The 17,516-nt window shown below is 39.2% G+C and overlaps 1 protein-coding gene across 1 annotated transcript; it reads left to right on the forward strand.

Annotated features, from left to right (window-relative positions):
- The first annotated feature begins 4,546 nt into the window (after positions 1–4,546).
- LOC113048412 (gastrula zinc finger protein XlCGF8.2DB-like) lies at positions 4,547–15,931 on the forward strand. The gene is made up of 3 exons (XM_026210207.1): positions 4,547–4,596; positions 6,114–6,355; positions 14,604–15,931. Exons 2-3 carry the CDS (start codon positions 6,184–6,186, stop codon positions 15,545–15,547), a joined length of 1,116 nt encoding a protein of 371 aa, XP_026065992.1. The 5' UTR covers positions 4,547–4,596; positions 6,114–6,183; the 3' UTR covers positions 15,548–15,931.
- Positions 15,932–17,516: the final 1,585 nt, after the last annotated feature.

A 17,516-nucleotide genomic window follows, 5' to 3' on the forward strand; every position in this document is an offset into this window, starting at 1 on the left:
CGAGATGGCGGTGGCAATGGTAGGAACACTTACTGCTTTTGACAGTCAGACCCAAACATGGGAGGAATATGTAGAAGTGTTGAGACATTTTTTCGTTGCCAATGGGATCGGGGATGAGGAAAAAAAGAGGGCCATATTGTTAAGTTCTGTGGGTAGTCGGACATACAGTTTAATGAGGAACTTATTGAGCCCGAATAAGCCTGGTGAAAAGTCATATAAGGATTTGACTGACCTGCTGCAGTCACATTATAACCCGAAGCCCAGTGAAATAGTCCAAAGATTTAAGTTCAATTCAAGGACTAGAGCAGCGAATGAAACTGTGACAGAGTATGTGGTGGTGCTACGAGAGCTCGCTCAACATTGTAACTACGGTGATAAATTGAAGGAGATGCTACGCGACAGGGTCGTGTGTGGCATAGCGGATGATCGCATGCAGAGGAGATTGTTGGCGGAGCCGGAGCTCACATTTGAAAAAGCTTTGAAAGTGGCATTGGCTATGGAGACAGCAAATAGGGATGTGCGTGATTTGCAACTGAAAACATTGGAGGGCACCGTGAGTACAACTGCATCACAAATGTCAGTGCATAATGTGGAGTCAAACCAGAGGGGGTCAGGGAAGGCAAACCCGTTGACCTGCTACAGGTGTGGGGGTGGACATATGGCAAGAGACTGTCGTTTTATCAATGAAAAGTGCCATGCTTGTGGGAAAAGGGGACATTTGAAGAGAGTGTGCAAGTCCTCGCCTTTTGCAGACCAGAGTTTTAAGGGGGGAGGAAAAAACAAGCAGTCTGTAGGAAATTTCAGAAATGATAAAAAGCAGTGGGCGCATCACATAAGGGAATTTCCAGAGAATGTCACTAGTGATGAAGATGTATTTACGATGTATAGTCTAACAGAGCCAAAGTTAATGAAAGTAGACCCCATTACTGCAGAGCTTAACATAAATAAGAACATTGTGGAATTTGAAGTGGATACTGGTTGTAGTGTTACGATTTTGTCAAAGGCTGAGTATGCCAAGTTATGGACCGCAGGGGGTGCCCGAGAGTTGCAGGACTGCTCAATGACTTTGAAAACCTACTCGGGTGAAAAAGTACCAACATTAGGAGCAGCTGATGTGGTCGTAAAGTACAAAGGCCAAGTCAAACAGCTACCAGTAGTGGTTGTAGCGGGGTCAGGACCAAATTTGTTAGGCCGGGCATGGATAAAGGAGCTGGGAATGAACTGTGTTCGTATTAATAAGATGGAGCAGCCAGAATTGACATTGCAGTATGTGCTAAGGCAGCATGAGGAGGTTTTCAAGGAGGAACTGGGTACTTGGAGAGCGAAAATTACCCAGCGGAAATTTATGTTAAAGAAGGCGTGGCTCCTAAGTTTTATAAACCCAGGCCTGTGCCCTATGCGATGAGGAAGAAGGTGGAAATGGAGTTAGAGAGACTTATGAACCAGGGAATTATTGAGCCAGTGAAATTCTCAGAGTGGGCAGCCCCGATTGTGCCGGTGTTAAAAGCTGATAATTCGGTGCGCATTTGTGGAGACTACAAACTCACTGTCAACCAGGTGTCGAAGCTCGAACAGTATCCAATACCGAGATTGGAGGACTTGTTTGAGAAGATGTCAGGCGGTGAAAAATTCAGTAAACTGGATCTGAGCCATGCGTATCAGCAAGTACTACTGGATGAGACATTCAAGCCATATGTCACCATTAATACGCATCAGAAGTGAAGTGAAGTGACATTCAGCCAAGTATGGTGACCCATACTCAGAATTTGTGCTCTGCATTTAACCCATCCGAAATGCACACACACAGAGCAGTGAACACACACACACACACACACACTGTGAGCACACACCCAGAGCAGTGGGCAGCCATTTATGCTGCGGCGCCCGGGGAGCAGTTGGGGGTTCGATGCCTTGCTCAAGGGCACCTAAGTCGTGGTATTGAAGGTGGAGAGAGAACTGTACATGCACTCCCCCCACCCACCATTCCTGCCGGCCCGGGACTAGAACCCACAACCCTTCGATTGGGAGTCCAACCCTCTAACCCAGTGGTTTTCAACCTGTGGTCCGCGGTGGTATTGCAGGTGGGCCGCCAATTATTTTCTGTTCATTTCCAGTCCATTCTAGGGCTGTGCGATTAAAGAAAACGTCCTAAAATCACGATTTGAGTGTGCGCATATGCCTAACTCCAGGTTCACACACTGTCTGTGATGCGCCTTTTTTCTGAGCCAATGTTGACGGATCAGAGCGTTCTCACTGCGGTTCAAATAATTAATGTCTAACACATGAGCATAGAGTGAATTTGTTAGTGAACAGGATGCAGTTTAAGTGAGAGGAGACACGTTTTAAGTGTGCACACTCTCTCCTCGCAAAGCAGCGTGTATCTGAGCAAGCACGACCGGTTTTGTGACAGAGCAAAGGAAATCTGCTGCGAACAGAGAGATTCGCACTCGTGCATTATTTTAATGTGCTGTCGCGTTATATTTATGCGCTCTCACTGCTGAGCGCATACACATACTGTATACACACTGCAAACACCTGAGGCACCGCTACAATTAATGAGCTCTATGAACAATGCATGGCAAAAAAGAAAAAAAAAGTCCCTGTATACAGGTTTTTTTTTTTTTTTATTTTTTTTGCCACAAGTCTATAAATTTTTTTTTTTTACATCTTCACTATAGTGATAATTTTGACTTATGTCTGTTCTAGAGATGTTACAACTTTTTGATAAAGCTCTGATTGGTTTTCTTTTGGAAATATGTTTCAAATTAATCCTGAATGCATTTATGACTGTAAAAGCACAATTGCAAAATTGATCAAAAAAATCGCGATAGTTTTTTTTTTTTTTTGTCCATATCGCACAGCCCTAGTTTATTCAATAAATATAGTTTAAAATCTAGCTTCTGAGTACTAAGTTATTAACCCAACAATAGCGGGGTCAGTTAATTTTTTTGAAGTGGGCCGCGCAAACATATGTGTTTGGTTGTGTGGGCCACGAGTTGAAAAAGGTTGGGAACCACTGCTCTAACCATTAGGCCACGACTTCCCCATCAGGGTTTGTTCCAGGTGAACCGGTTGCCATTTGGGGTTTCCTCCAGTCCAGCCATATTCCAACGATTGATGGAGAGTCTGGTGGGCGGCATCCCGAACGTGGCTGTCTATTTAGACGACATTTTGCTGACGGCCCAGAGTGACCAATGTCACTTTACAACACTGAACCAGGTGTTAATGGATGCTTCTGGACTTCATCCTTTGCCACATAAGGTCCGGGCTATACAAGAAGCACCAGCACCCACCAATGTCACAGAACTGAGAGCGTACTTGGGTCTGCTGAACTATTACAACAGGTTCCTGCCCCACCTGTCAACCTTGTTGGCACCTTTACATGAACTGTTAAGGAAGGGAACCACTTGGAAATGGGAGGCAGAGAAAGAGAACGCTTTTGAGGAGTCTAAGCGACTCATGCAGTCATCGGATGTGTTAGTGCATTATGACAGTCAAAAAGATCTGATCCTGTCCTGTGATGCGTCTCCTTATGGAGTGGGCGTGGTGTTGTCGCATCGCATGCCCAATGGCCAGGAGAGACCGATCAGTTTAATGTCGAGGACACTAACGTCAGCTGAAGCAAATTACTCCCAACTGGACAAAGAAGGTCTGGCGGTTATATTTGGCATTCAACGTTTTCATAAATATTTATATGGACGAAGGTTTGTTATTTGCACTGATCATAAACCGTTACTGTCTCTCTTCAATGAGATGAAGGCTGTGCCTCAAATGGCTTCCCCTCGTATACAGAGGTGGGCAGTAACCTTGAGAGCATATGAGTATGAGATTGTTTACAAACCGGGGAAACATCATAGCAATGCGGATGCGTTGAGTCGACTCCTTTTACCTCAACAGGCTGTCAAGAGAGGACAGGAGGAACGAGTGTTGATGATGGAGAATACAACACACTCTGGAGGTGGTGTGATGTGTACGTGCGGTCAATAAACCCACAGATTATAAAGCAGTGCTCTTTGCCAGTTCATTTATAACACACGAGTCAACATCTACCTATTGAGCTACAGGAACACCAAGAAATAGATACAAGTGGAAATAAATTATGTAAATAAATGGCCACAGAAATATTTGAGTAAATAAATAAATGTGGAAATAAATAAACATGGAAAAAAAAATGAATGTATAAATTAATTCAGTTAGAAAAATATATATTACATTAAAAAACGAAAAGTATGAAAACGTATTTATTTATTTAATTTCTTTTTGTTTAGTCAGCTTCCATATCAAAGATTCCTGTTTCCAGACACAATCTCGCATATTAAATGCTATGCACATTCTTCCGTTGGTAGTTATTACCAGAACACCATTAGACATCATATATTAATATATGTAGTTCACTAAGACTAAAACTCTGAAAACCTCTGTCATATGTTTTATTATTCGTATGTTTTCTTTATGTAAATACCATAGACTGTATGGTAAATATGCACTTTAGTGACTGTAGACGTACAAACGTGAACAGGACTTTTATTCTGATCTAGTAGTGTGACGTCATAAGGCTGCGCCGCGCTCCCGCATCTGAGTCTCAGCTGAAGAAAGGTTTGTGTTTTTAATCATCTAAAGCGTTTAAATCGGTAAATCCATTCAGTACTTTTTCAATACGTTTTTTTTACAAGCGATGTAAAGATAATTAACCATTAATGAATGTTACGTTTTAATTTATTTTCGAACATATATAATGAATGTTACTTTGTGTAAATATATAATACCGCATTTATACTTTAGTAACAGAAACGGTGCGTCCCATTTCGCTCCCTATGTAGGGAAATCAGTTCATCCTAAACACGAATTAATTCACTGTTAAGTGTTGATGGAGAAACGGAGCTGTTTCGAATCTTCGAGTCAATTGAATCAAATGCTTCACAAAAGATTCACTGTTTTCAATCGCTGTACGAGACCTGTTGCTCAAAACAACAAACACAAATATAAGTAATGACGGCTTTTACAAACTATATAGTTAAAAAAATGTAATACTAATCATTAAATATCTAATAATCTGTAAATACCTAAATAGTAAATGTTTTATTCATGTGTATTATCATAATGTAGTTTTGAGTGTTTTTAGCTAACTTAACTGGTTCAACCAACTCTGAGTTAAAACTTGAACTCTGAGTTGACTTACAGCTGAATTGTGTAAGAGTTTAGTGCTGCACCATGAATATGAAAATCCATGATCAATGAAGCTCCGAAATTATGATTCCCCAACAAACAGCAGCAACTAAAAGATGTCTGCATACATTGAGTCAAAACATAAGTTTAATTTTTAGTCACTGCTATAATAGCAGAAGTGAAAACTGTCAGTAAGTTATTAAACTAATATTAATTTTCATGGTATCCTAAGAAAGAAAGACGTGACAGCAGCTAAAAATGAAGTGTTAAACACAATTAAATCAGATAAATCTTTAAGCATAAAATGTTCATAGGTGTAGGGTACAAACAAGACTTTACAAACATTTGACATTAAATACATTTCATTCAGTGTATTTCAACGTGCCGCAGCTTTCCACGTAGTCTAATCTTTTCACATAATTAAGGATTCTCTAGTCCAACCTGTTACATTTCTAAAGTAAATAAACATTTGACTTCTACTCTGTCAACAGTAAAGAAAATAAAACCAAACTACTCAGTAATATATATATATATATATATATATATATATATTGCAGAATGAATGAATGAATGAATATGGTATTTAAACATAGCTTAGACTTTAAAAACGGGGAGTAGACTGAAAGAAACTGGGATTACCAGAGAAAACTGGTTAGGTTCAGAGTAAATTACCATGGTACAAGTTACCTCTCTTTCAGAAACAGTCTTGACGTACCCTGCTTTCTCGGGTTTGACAAACCTACCGTTCTGATACAGAAAACCCAGTTTCCCTTATTTCAGGGTCTACACAAGTTTCACTTAACCTCCTTTCTGAAACGGGCCCCAGGTCATTTATGTACATTAACTCTCACCCTGACTGACTACTGAACTAGGATCTGATTGAGACACTCCCAGAGATTAAGTTTGCATTTATCTTTCTTACTGTTAATTATTCTGATCTTAAACAGGACAAAGTGCCCAAACACACAGAAAAACTCCAGCTGAAGCGACTGAGATCCAAGTGACACTATTATAAAGATGGAGTTTATTAAAGAGGAGAGTAAAGACGTGAAGATTGAAGAAACATTCAGAGTCAAACAAGAAGACACTGAGGAACAAACAAATAAGATGTTTATTAAAGAGGAGAGTAAAGATATGAAGACTGAAGAAACATTCAGAGTCAAACAAGAAGACACTGAGGAACAAACAGGTTGGTTTTCATTCTCAAAGCTGAACTATTTTGTTCTTTACATATGCTTTAGATATTTATTTGCCATATGTTTTTGTACACTTGTCTGTAGGACTGTCACGATAACAAATTTTGCTGATAAATTGTCCAAGAAATTATCACGATAAACGGTAATATTGTCGTTCTAAGACCAGTTTCAACTAATATAATGATAATGGCATAATAACGCAGGTACACCTTTTCAAAGATCAATAAACTTTTATTGTATTTTGTGGCAGAATCAGAGCAAGAAATACCAACATGTTGACTTTGTGTGGCTTAAAATTAATTAATTTTGAATGTTATGTTATGTTTATATGCCAGTTAGGAGCCGTTCACATATCGCGTTTTTTTGGCGCTCAAGTTATTTAAAATGCGGTATATTGTCTGTGAACTCACTGGGTGCATTGACACGCAACCACACGCCTAAGACATATTTAGCTGAGCAAGCCAAATGAAGCGAGCTAAATGTAGGCCCATTTCCAGAGAGAGTATTGCCGGCCCGAGACTCGAACCCACAACTCTAGGGTTAGGAGTCAAACTCTCTGTCCCCTTGGCCAGGCATTGAATCGATTGTAAAATCGATTTTGCATGTCTAAATGCATTTTATAAAGGAAATAATACCAAATATAGGTAAATCCACGGACAACAGGCAGGACGAATGTAAAGATTAAATATATTGGTAAATACCAATATTTCGGATGATTTATTGGCGTGAAGTTACGTGCACAATGACAAACAGGAGTGCAACATTCTCGAAAAACAATAAGCAGAGTGGACTGTGTGTCCGAAGCTGCAGCTGCTGTGTGACGCGTTCTCCAAAAAAAGAAAAAAAACCTGGACGTGCTCCAAGAGAAGGTCGTTAAAATCAATTTCCTTTTTTCGTTTTCGAAAGTTGTGTTGGTTGGTCCAATCGATTTGTTCAATAGATTCTCGAACATAAAGTGACAGTCGACAGGGAAACGGTTTTAGACTAGACGAGAGAAGGGATAGGAAAAGATCTGTTAAATCGGTGTCGAGCTGTTTTAACCGAACCCGTATGACTTTGAACAGTGACCGCAAACATTTTGTTTACTGCAACCGCAGCCATCATTACCAAAACGCGAACCGTTGACTCTTACAGTGAATGAGACGAAGCAAATGCACAGGCCATAGTGTGACATCTGTGTAGACATAGATGACACAGTGTTTTTTTTTTTTTGTTTTGTTTTTTAAAAGAAAGAATGTAGTCTTCGTTTGTATGTAGGCCTAGGCAATTTATATATTTACAGTACTTACTAAAATAGAATTAATACTATTTTATTGCTTTTGTATTAGTTGTTTGAAGAGTATATATAAAAAAAAATTGGTCTGTCTTAATGCAAATGTACAACTGGCAAGTCGGGCGGACTAAAAGCAAAAAATAATTTTTTTTTTAATTAAATAAAGTCATTCCTAAATTGACAGGGTCAGTCGGGTTTATTATTTTTAAGGATGGCCTGAGAGTATAGTTCCCAGCCATATCAGTCTTAGTACACTATGTAACTACAGAAGAGTCACGTTTTAAATAGAAAATTTCATTTTTGAGGCAGATGCTAATAGTCTAATCAGATTCAATGATCTATGCTAAGCTAAAAGTGCTTTTGGCCAGACCGGAGATCGGCTGAATGGATAATACTCTGTTTATCTCTAGGGGAGTTGGAAAATGAGCCTATTTTCAAAAATAGTTTAGTGTTCCTTTAAATGTGCATTTCAGATGTGCTAAATCTAGACTCAAAACTCATCTGATGTGCATGTATTGAATGTCCAAACTGATTGCACTATATTCTCAATTTTTAATAATTGAATATAATAATACTATTTTTTTTAATAATTGTAATTAAATAGTTTTTTTTTTTAACTTTATTTTATGTTAAGCACTTTGAATTACCATTGTGTATGAAATGTGCTATATAAATACCTGCATTGTCACTGTACTGCAGAGATGGTGAGGCAGCATCTTTGTCTTCAACTTTGTGACCGACACTGACTCAGAAAACACAATTTTTATAATAAATAATTAAAAAACTTTTCTCTTTTTACAACACATTCATTATTTTTTCCATTGTTTTCACTAACAAGCTTTGTGTGTGCTTGAGTGCAGAATAGAATATACATTAAAGGTCCCCCAAATATGTAAGTAAATGTATTAATATAAACATGCAATTAGTGGACTAATTGCTTAAAGGCACAATATGTAATACTTCGCCGCTGGAGGGCATGTATGCAAAATAAAGAGTGTAGAATTATGGGAGTTGTGGTTTTCATCCCCACAGCTGACGCAATCCAATGGGACTCGGGCAAAAATTATGTTCATGGATGAGCTAATGATTTATTAACGTAGTAGAGTGAAGCCAGGTTGAAAGCTGTCGCAGTGAAATGAGGCCACTGAACGAGTGACACACGGCTTGAAAGCAACAGAGCTTTTATTGTGCCACAATTGACCAATTTTGCTCCTTCCGGTCGTGTATGTGGGGAAAAAGCAGTGCTGTTTCATTCTAGATTCATTTTAAAGTTCAGTTACAATCAGGGATGTCCAGATCCGATCACGTGATCGGAAATCGGGCCCGATCACGTTGTTTCAGACCTGATCGGAATCAGACGTAACCTCCCAATCAGGACTTGGATATACATATATCATGATTTTTTTAACACCTCCACACAGAAACAGCAACCATGCGGCATGACATCATTTGACTGCCTCATTTAGTTCAGCAATCGCACTTCGGTGCGGACCAAACAAGCGTACTGAGACCTGCTTGAAGAGGTGGTCTCAGTACGCTTTCATACAAACTGGAGAGATTCGTTTGTGGTAAGAACGTGATCCGACCTTGAAAAGTATTGATAATTTTTGGACTAAACCAGCTGCTGTTGTCAGCTGTGCTGTGCATTATGGGATGAGGAAGTGTTTGTTGACAGTTTGCACTTTAGCATGGCAGCTCGCGGACAAACTTGGAGTAGGAGAATTTGGTCTGATGACCATGAGCATGTCAGAGTTAGGAAGAATTAATGCATGCCTCCGCTTAAAGTTACGAGCGATGCCTCCTCGCCGTTTGCAGTGAATTAGAATGTTGTTTTCAAGCCGCATCCGCGCTTCATTATAGAAATGAATTGTTTGCATATTGTGGTGTATACAATGTAAAAGATTATGAGGCTTTTTCTCTTATGTTGGAATTTTCTCACACATAAATTCTGACCAATCGAAAAGCAGTTTAGGAAATACGTCATGGCCAATGAGTGATGTGGATGTTGTCATGTGACTGCATTTTGGTTAGTTTCAACTGGTTCGGACCAAAGCAATCAGTGTGGTGTGAAAAGGAACCAAAAAAGCTGAAAAATGCTACAATGTATAATTGTTTGCCGTTGGTTGGGACCAAATGAACCGAACTAGAGATGTCTGTCTGCTTTGTAACAAACAACATCATTATACATTAAAGAAACCTAAATGGTGTTACCTATGTTGATATTTGTATCATTGCTTTCCTCTCTTGCTTCTGACGTTTGAACCACCATGATAGGTAATTTCAAAGTTATAACAAACATCCACTGCTTCCTCCCTAGCTAAATGAATTTGTTAACTTAAGGTCTAAAGGTGCGGTCACACTATCTTTTGAACGTGCAAAATTTTTTCGGACACCGCTGCGAATATGGGCGGGAGCAAGATATAACGGTTTCCCCTCAGTTATCACAACATGGATTAATCTGTGCTCGTACTGTCTTTTGTGACGGCGTCGAACGCGTCTTATTATATTGTACTCTCTGTCTCTATCTCTATATAAATATATACGCACTAAACAATAAAAAATTATAGAACATGTCCTCATTCAAATGTATAATCTGTTCCTGTTTCCATTGACACTGCGAACCACGCGGCTTCTTTTTATTATCTTTTAAATATGTATTAACGTTATATAAAATAGGATGCTGCGCTACGACTAAAATTAGCACTTCCTTCATTTTTTAATTTCTGTACAGAGAGGTCACGCAGTATCGATCATCGACTGGTCTCACGACTTCACGTGATGCGAATTCGCAGGTCAGAGTTCACCAAACTTGAACTTTCAAACGCAGCAAAATGCGAAATTTTTCACATGAGCCTGCGTTTCTGGTAGGGCTGTATTACTCGTGTCCGGTCTTGGACTCAAGTCCGGACTCGAGAGATTTTTCTGTCGTCTCGGACTTGTCTCAGACTCTTTGCATTTGCACTCGGACTTGGCCATTGGACTCGCCAAGTCTTCTAGTTGGTCTCGACCGAGTCCAGCAAAAAAAAAAAAAAAAATTCTCCTTCAAAACAAAACCACATTTGCATGATGTTGCGACTGAAAATGTGTGGAAAACGCTAGGCGTGCCGCTCTCCTTATTTCCAAAGCACTCTGTAATCTGCGCTTGCGCTCCAGTGGCGTCTGCTGTTGCTGGGCAACCATCCCTTGTAGTAGCTCTGCTAATAAGATTAATTAAAAAAAATGGCTATCCTTGTACAGCTATGATCATTTGTTTCTCCATCTTAGCTTTCAGTATTGTTCCGGGAACGGATGTGCATGACCAGCGGTGCACTTACTGCGACCTGAAAAGTTTACATGTTTCTAATTAAATTTTCTACCTGTTAGATTGTGTTTAATTTACGTCTACACCTAGATAGCATTAAAAGTACCCTTTACAATAATGAAATACTAATTATTGTTGTACAGTAAAGGGGTTGCAAGACTACTGATTTCCAATAGTCGATTTTTTTAAATAAAATATGCTTGAGTTAGGCTACTCGACTACTCGTGGTTCATGCTGTTGTAAATGAAAACACATTAAATGTTTGTTTTTTTTATCAATAAATGCGTATTAATGTTTAGCCTTATGCAACAATTACATATGTAAGTTTTAAAAACTTTATAATTATGACATTACATATTTACATTTTCATGTAACAGCCAGTATTTGTATCTGTAACAATCACACATTTTTTTGTATCTGCATTCGGATGCAACATCGTACAGTTACTTGATAAGACCGCTATGACTTTTTATATATTTTTTCGAAGTTATCAATGAAAAAGTATGTCGTGTTAAACTAAAATAATTATTAATTTCTAAAATAATATTTATCATGCAAGCAGAGAGATGTCATGACAAACGTTTAGTGATCATTTGAACACGGCAGAATCCATTCAATGCGCACATTTTCATTATTTTCATTTCATTACGAGTCTTAATGTTAATGAACTTCACTAAACAGATGTTTGTGTGCCGCGCAAACCAGCAAAAGGTAAAGATGCAAACATGTAGGACAAGTAAACACTGTATCCGTATCTAAGCTGATTATTAGCCTACTCTTGAGAGAGAACTGATTTGGTTTTAGAGACTGAGACGCGCAGCGCGGCTGTCTGATTGGCGAGCGCGCTGTGCTTATTCCATTCATTCATATCATATCGTAGCCTAAGCTTTAAATATTTGCATTTTAAATATATACAAATAATATAACGTGTATGATGTATTATTGTAGGTAAAATTACTCTTGCAATGCTCTGATTTCTGATTTCTCTTTTCACTCATAAAGTTTACATTAATTCACTTCTGGCGCTGATCCCTTGGCTCAGCTGTTATGTGTCAGCTTCAGCCGAGTATTCAGCCAGAAGTATTCCTTGTCCGTTATTAGTTTTTTAAGCCATTATCCGTGCCATTCCGAATAAGGTATTCGGCTTCAGGCACAACCCTAATTATTAAATTACATATTTTATTTTTACATGCAACTTAGATAAGGTCATATAGTAACAGCTCCACGCAATATTGTAATTCTAAAATTCACGTCGTACTTGCAAACACTTTGTATGCATTATGGTTAATGCATGCTGGAGTAGTCGATTGTTTCCTACAGCGCTCGACTAGTCTATGCAAGCACTAGTACAGTATGACAAAAATTTCGCTGTATTTATGTGCGAGCCAAAGGTATCCCTTCTAGCCTTGCTGCGCGCATTTGTCATACCCTGAGCTTTGCATGTGTCTGTGCGCTGTGACCACAGACATAATTTTAGCAAAAGCAGCATTATTAAGTAAATAAAATGAAAAAAAGTACATACAAATTATTTGACCTTACAGTTCCAAACTCTGTTCTAGAGGGCCAGTGTCCTTTATAGTTTAGCTCCCAGGGTCAGACTGGGGGTAAAACCAGTACTCATTACCAGGGCCCCAAAGGAAGAGAGGGCCCTTGAAAAGTATGAATCTGAAATATATTTTATTTTACCTGGATATTTTCATGGGTGGGAGCATGGGGGCTCATCAGGACTGCCTATGCATAGGGCCCAGGATCTTGTCTAACGCTCCTGTTAGCTTTAACCCTAATTATACACACTTGAACCAGCTAATCAAGCTCTTACTAGACACACTAATCTTCCAGGTGTGTTAAGGCCAGTTGGAGCTAAGCTTTTCAGGACGTTGGCCATCCAGGATGTAGTTTGGAGACCCCTGTCCTACAGAGTTGTTACTTTGCACATGCTTTTTGATCATTACAAATAATAATGTAAAATTATATTCTTAGAATAGGAGATATGCTGTCTCTCGCATCACAAACATTATCAGTAGTTAAGTATGTGGTCTTGAAGAGGACCCTTTTTTTCTCTCATTTGGACTCGGTCTTGACTTGGACTCGAAATTTATGGACTTGGACTTGACTTGGACTCGGTCTCGACTAGTCCTGGACTTGGACTTCACTTGGACTCGACAAAGCTGGACTTGACTACACCTCTAGTTTCTGGTCTGATGCATTCGCATGTGTATGAATGGAAGTCAGTGGAACGAAAAGTGCAGTGTGACCGCCCCTTAATACCTTACCTTTCAATCTGGTTTTAAATCGCTGCACAGTACGGAAACCGCACTGTTGAAAGTCAGTAATGATCTGCTGCAACTTTTAGATTCTGGCTCATGTGTGATACTAGTCCTATTGGACTTAAGTGCTGCATTTGATACAATCGACCATAGCATTTTGTTACACAGGTTGGAAAAGGTGGTGGGTATACAGGGGGTTGCGTTGTAGTGATTGTCCTCTTATTTTGAAGGATAGAACCTTTTCAGTGAGCATTGGAAGTATCTCTTCTCGGCCAGTTCCCTTGTCTTGTGGTATTCACCAGGGGTCCATTTTAGGCCCTTTACTAATCTCGCTGTATATGCCGCCCCTGGGTTCCATCTTTAAGAAATATAAGATCTCGTACCACTGCTATGCGGATGATACACCGTTTTATTTTCCAGCTAAGATCGAAAATAGTGATTCATGGGACACGTTTTCTTACTGTTTTGAAGAGAAAATGTTGGATGGCTAGTAATTTTTTGCAATTAAATAAGGGCAAAAGTGAAATTATGATTTTAGGTCAGCCTAGTCCAGTAGCCATCTCTCATTTGGGTCCTCTTTATGCTTGTGTTCAAGCTGATGTAAGAAATCTTGGAGTTGTATTTGATTAATTTTTAAACTTTGAGAAACAAATTGGCAACGTAGTTTTTATCACTTGAGAATGATTGCAAAAATAAAACTTTTCTTGTTTTATATAGATTTGGAAACCGTAATCCATGCCTTTATAATTTCGAGCTTGGACTATTGCAACTCTTTTTATAGCGGCTTGCCTAAAGCCGCGATCTCCTGTTTACAAATTATGCAAAACGCTGCACCGAGGCTTTTCACCGGTACTAAAAAGAGGGATCACATCACTCCTATTTTAGCATCCCTTCACTGGCTTCCAGTACAGCTCAGAATAGATTTTAAAATTGTTGTTCTTGTATACAAGGCTTTGTCTGGCTTAGCACCAAAATACATCTGCAATCTGTTGATTCCATACTCTCCTCAAAGGGCTCTGAGATCAGTTAGTCAGTTTCTTTTAGCCGTGCCTCGTTGTTGCTACAAAACAAGATGGGCAGACATTCGCTGCCACAGCTCTAACACTCTGGAATAGCCTGCTTATTAATGTGAGGCTTGCTCCTTTGCTGACAAGTTTTAAATCTGCTTTTCTTAAGAGTTGTTGTCTTGTAGTAACTGTGTTATCTGCCTTGTTTTAAATTTATAGCATTTTGGTGCAATGCCGTTGCTGTTAAATGTGCTTTAAAAATAAAAATGACTTGACTCCCTTACAAAAACGGTTATTATTATTTATTTTCCTTATCATCACATGGGATTACTATTTGAAGAATATTTTGTTTGATTGTAGAGTTACAAATTTGTATTTGTCTTTTTGCCTTAGATCTGATGGTGCTGAAAGAGGACAGTCAAGAACTGAATGATATGGAAGAGAAAGATCATTATTTCATAAGTGGAGAAAAGTCTTCCTCAAGAAAAAAGGCAAAAAATACAAGAAGACACTTCTGCCAACAGTGTGGAAAGCGTTTCGTTCAAAAAGCAAGTATTAAAAAACACATGAGAGTTCACACAGGAGAGAAGCCTTATGGCTGCCAACAGTGTGGAAAACATTTCAGTCAAAAAGATTATCTTAAAATACATGTTAGAATTCACACTGGAGAGAAGCCTTACACATGTCCTCATTGTGGAAAGAGTTTTACTCAACTTGGAAACTTTAGACTCCACATGAGTGTTCACACCAGAAAGAAGCCTTACAAATGCCAACACTGTGGAAGACGTTTCAGTCAGAAAAGAAACCTTAATTACCACATGACAATTCACACTGAAGAGAGTCTTTTCACCTGCCAACAGTGTGGAACAACTTTCACTCACAAAGGAAGCTTTAACAGACACCTTAGTATTCACAATGTAGTGCAGCGTTACACCTGCCAACAGTGTGGAAAGAGTTTTGATCAAGATCAAGACCTTAAAGTCCATATGAAATCTCATAAAGAGAAAACCTACACATGTTCTGAGTGTGGAAAGAGTCTCAGTCAAAAACGGACCTATAGAGACCACATGAGAATTCATTCTGGAGAGCATCCCTACAGATGCACTTCGTGTGGAAAGGGTTTCAATAACAAACATAACCTTGAAGAGCACATAAGAATTCACACTGGAGAGAAGCCTTTCACCTGCCAGCAATGTGGAAGAAGTTTTACCCGAAAGGGAACCCTTAACAAGCACATGAGAACTCATACAGCAGAAAATCCGTTTACATGTGGTCACTGTGGAAAGGGTTTCAAAAATAAAGCAGCACTTATGTACCACATGAATTTTCACATATGAAAGAACTGTAATTTATGTCATCAATGTGTAATTGTGGAAAGGTTCACAGTCTGGAAACATCTCAAGAATCATTGCAGAAACAAGGCAATCTTGTTCAAAATACCTGATTGTTGGATTTAGGCCTTGCTTATCACCTACAATCACCTAAAGGATTATTAGGAATACCATACTAATACTGTGTTTGACAGTTCCTTCAGAACTGCCTTAATTTACGTGGCATTGGTTCAACAAGGTGCTGCAAGCATTCTTTTGAAATGTTGGCCTATATTGATAGGATCGCATCTTGCAGTTGATGGAGATTTGTGGGATGCACATCCAGGGCATGAAGCTCCTGTTCCACCACATCCCAAAGATGCTCTATTGGGTTGAGATCTGGTGACTGTGGGGGCCGTTTTAGTACAGTGAACTCATTGTCATGTTCAAGAAACCAATCTGAAATGATTCGAGCTTTGTGACATGGTGCATTATCCTGCTGGAAGTAACCATCAGAGGATGGGTACATGGTGGTCATAAAGGGATGGACGTGGTCAGAAACAATGCTCAGGTAGGCCATGGCATTTAAACGATGCCCAATTGGCACTAAGGGGTTCTAAAGTGTGCCAAGAAAACATCCCCCACACCATTAAACCACCACCAGCAGCCTGCACAGTGGTAACAAGGCATGATGGATCCATGTTCTCATTCTGTTTACGCCAAATTCTGACTCTACCATCTGAATATCTCAACAGAAATCGAGACTCATCAGACGAGGCAACATTTTTTCCAGTCTTCAACTGTCCAATTTTGGTGACCTCTTTTTCCTATTTGTAGTGGAGATGAGTGGTACCCGGTGGGGTCTTCTGCTGTTGTAGCCCATCCGCCTCAAGGTTGTGCGTGTTGTGGCTTCACAAATGCTTTGCTGCATACCTCGGTTGTAACGAGTGGTTATTTCAGTCAAAGTTGCTTTTCTATCAGCTTGAATCAGTTGATCCATTCTCCTCTGACATCTAGCATCAACAAGGCCTTTTCGCCCACAGGACTGCCGCATACTAGATGTTTTTTCCTTTTCACGCCATTCTTTGTAAACCCTAGAAATGGTTGTGCATGAAAATCCCAATAACTGAGCAGATTGTGAAATACTCAGACCGGCCCGTCTGGCACCAACAACCATGCCACACTCAAAATTGCTTAAATCACCTTTCTTTCCCATTCTGACATTCAGATTGGAGTTCAGGCGATTGTCTTCACCAGAAAAAACAAAAAAAAACAATGACAAGATAGCGTAGTTGTACAAGCCTATGACCATGAAGCCCTACAGAACGGGCAGGACCATCTAGTTATATATATTTATATATATATATCAATGATGATGCAGTGAATAGTGACAATTCTCTCTGGCCAATCAGCAGTCTGCCGTGTTTTCACATCACATTTCAGTATCGCCTCAGCTCGCTCAGAACCTAGTCGGAGGTGATACGAAGGAGGCTGATTTAAGGCCCGATGTTCTGTCGATTTGTCCTACCCTGTCAGAATTTCCTACTTCCCACAAAAACAGCTTTCAAAAGGTGCATGACTTTTGACTTTTTTGACACGCAGTACCACTTCAGTCTAATCATTCACCTTGTGCGTGCGCTCATCAAAACTGAAACCAAGCCGTTCACACAGAACGTTTCACGCATTTTCTAAAGGCACATCTTCTATCACTGTTGGACTAAGAGCACAAGAGAGCTTTTCTTCACCTTAAATATGAATAAAATTCACGTTTTGATAATATAAGTACAAAATGTTCAGCCATTTTGACACCCCTATTCTCCATCATTGCATACTCATTGATGAGATATGCAGATAGTGATGATAATTGGTTTATTAAAAAAAGCAACAAAAAAAAAAAAAAAATGCAGGAAGTCAACAGCACATAAATGTCAGAATGTAAAATAAGTTATTATGCATTTAAAGGGAAATTAAATAAATTTAGATTAGTTGATTTAAG

Source organism: Carassius auratus, chromosome 29, assembly GCF_003368295.1.
Source record: "Carassius auratus strain Wakin chromosome 29, ASM336829v1, whole genome shotgun sequence".
NCBI classification, from domain to species: domain Eukaryota; kingdom Metazoa; phylum Chordata; class Actinopteri; order Cypriniformes; family Cyprinidae; genus Carassius; species Carassius auratus.

Excerpts from the sequence above, each read along its gene's own strand:
- LOC113048412 (XM_026210207.1), top strand. The coding sequence starts at position 6,184 with ATGGAGTTTATTAAAGAGGAGAGTAAAGACGTGAAGATTGAAGAAACA. Across the intron at positions 6,356-14,603 it reads AGACACTGAGGAACAAACAG|ATCTGATGGTGCTGAAAGAG; the intron begins GTTGGTTTTCAT and ends TTTTTGCCTTAG.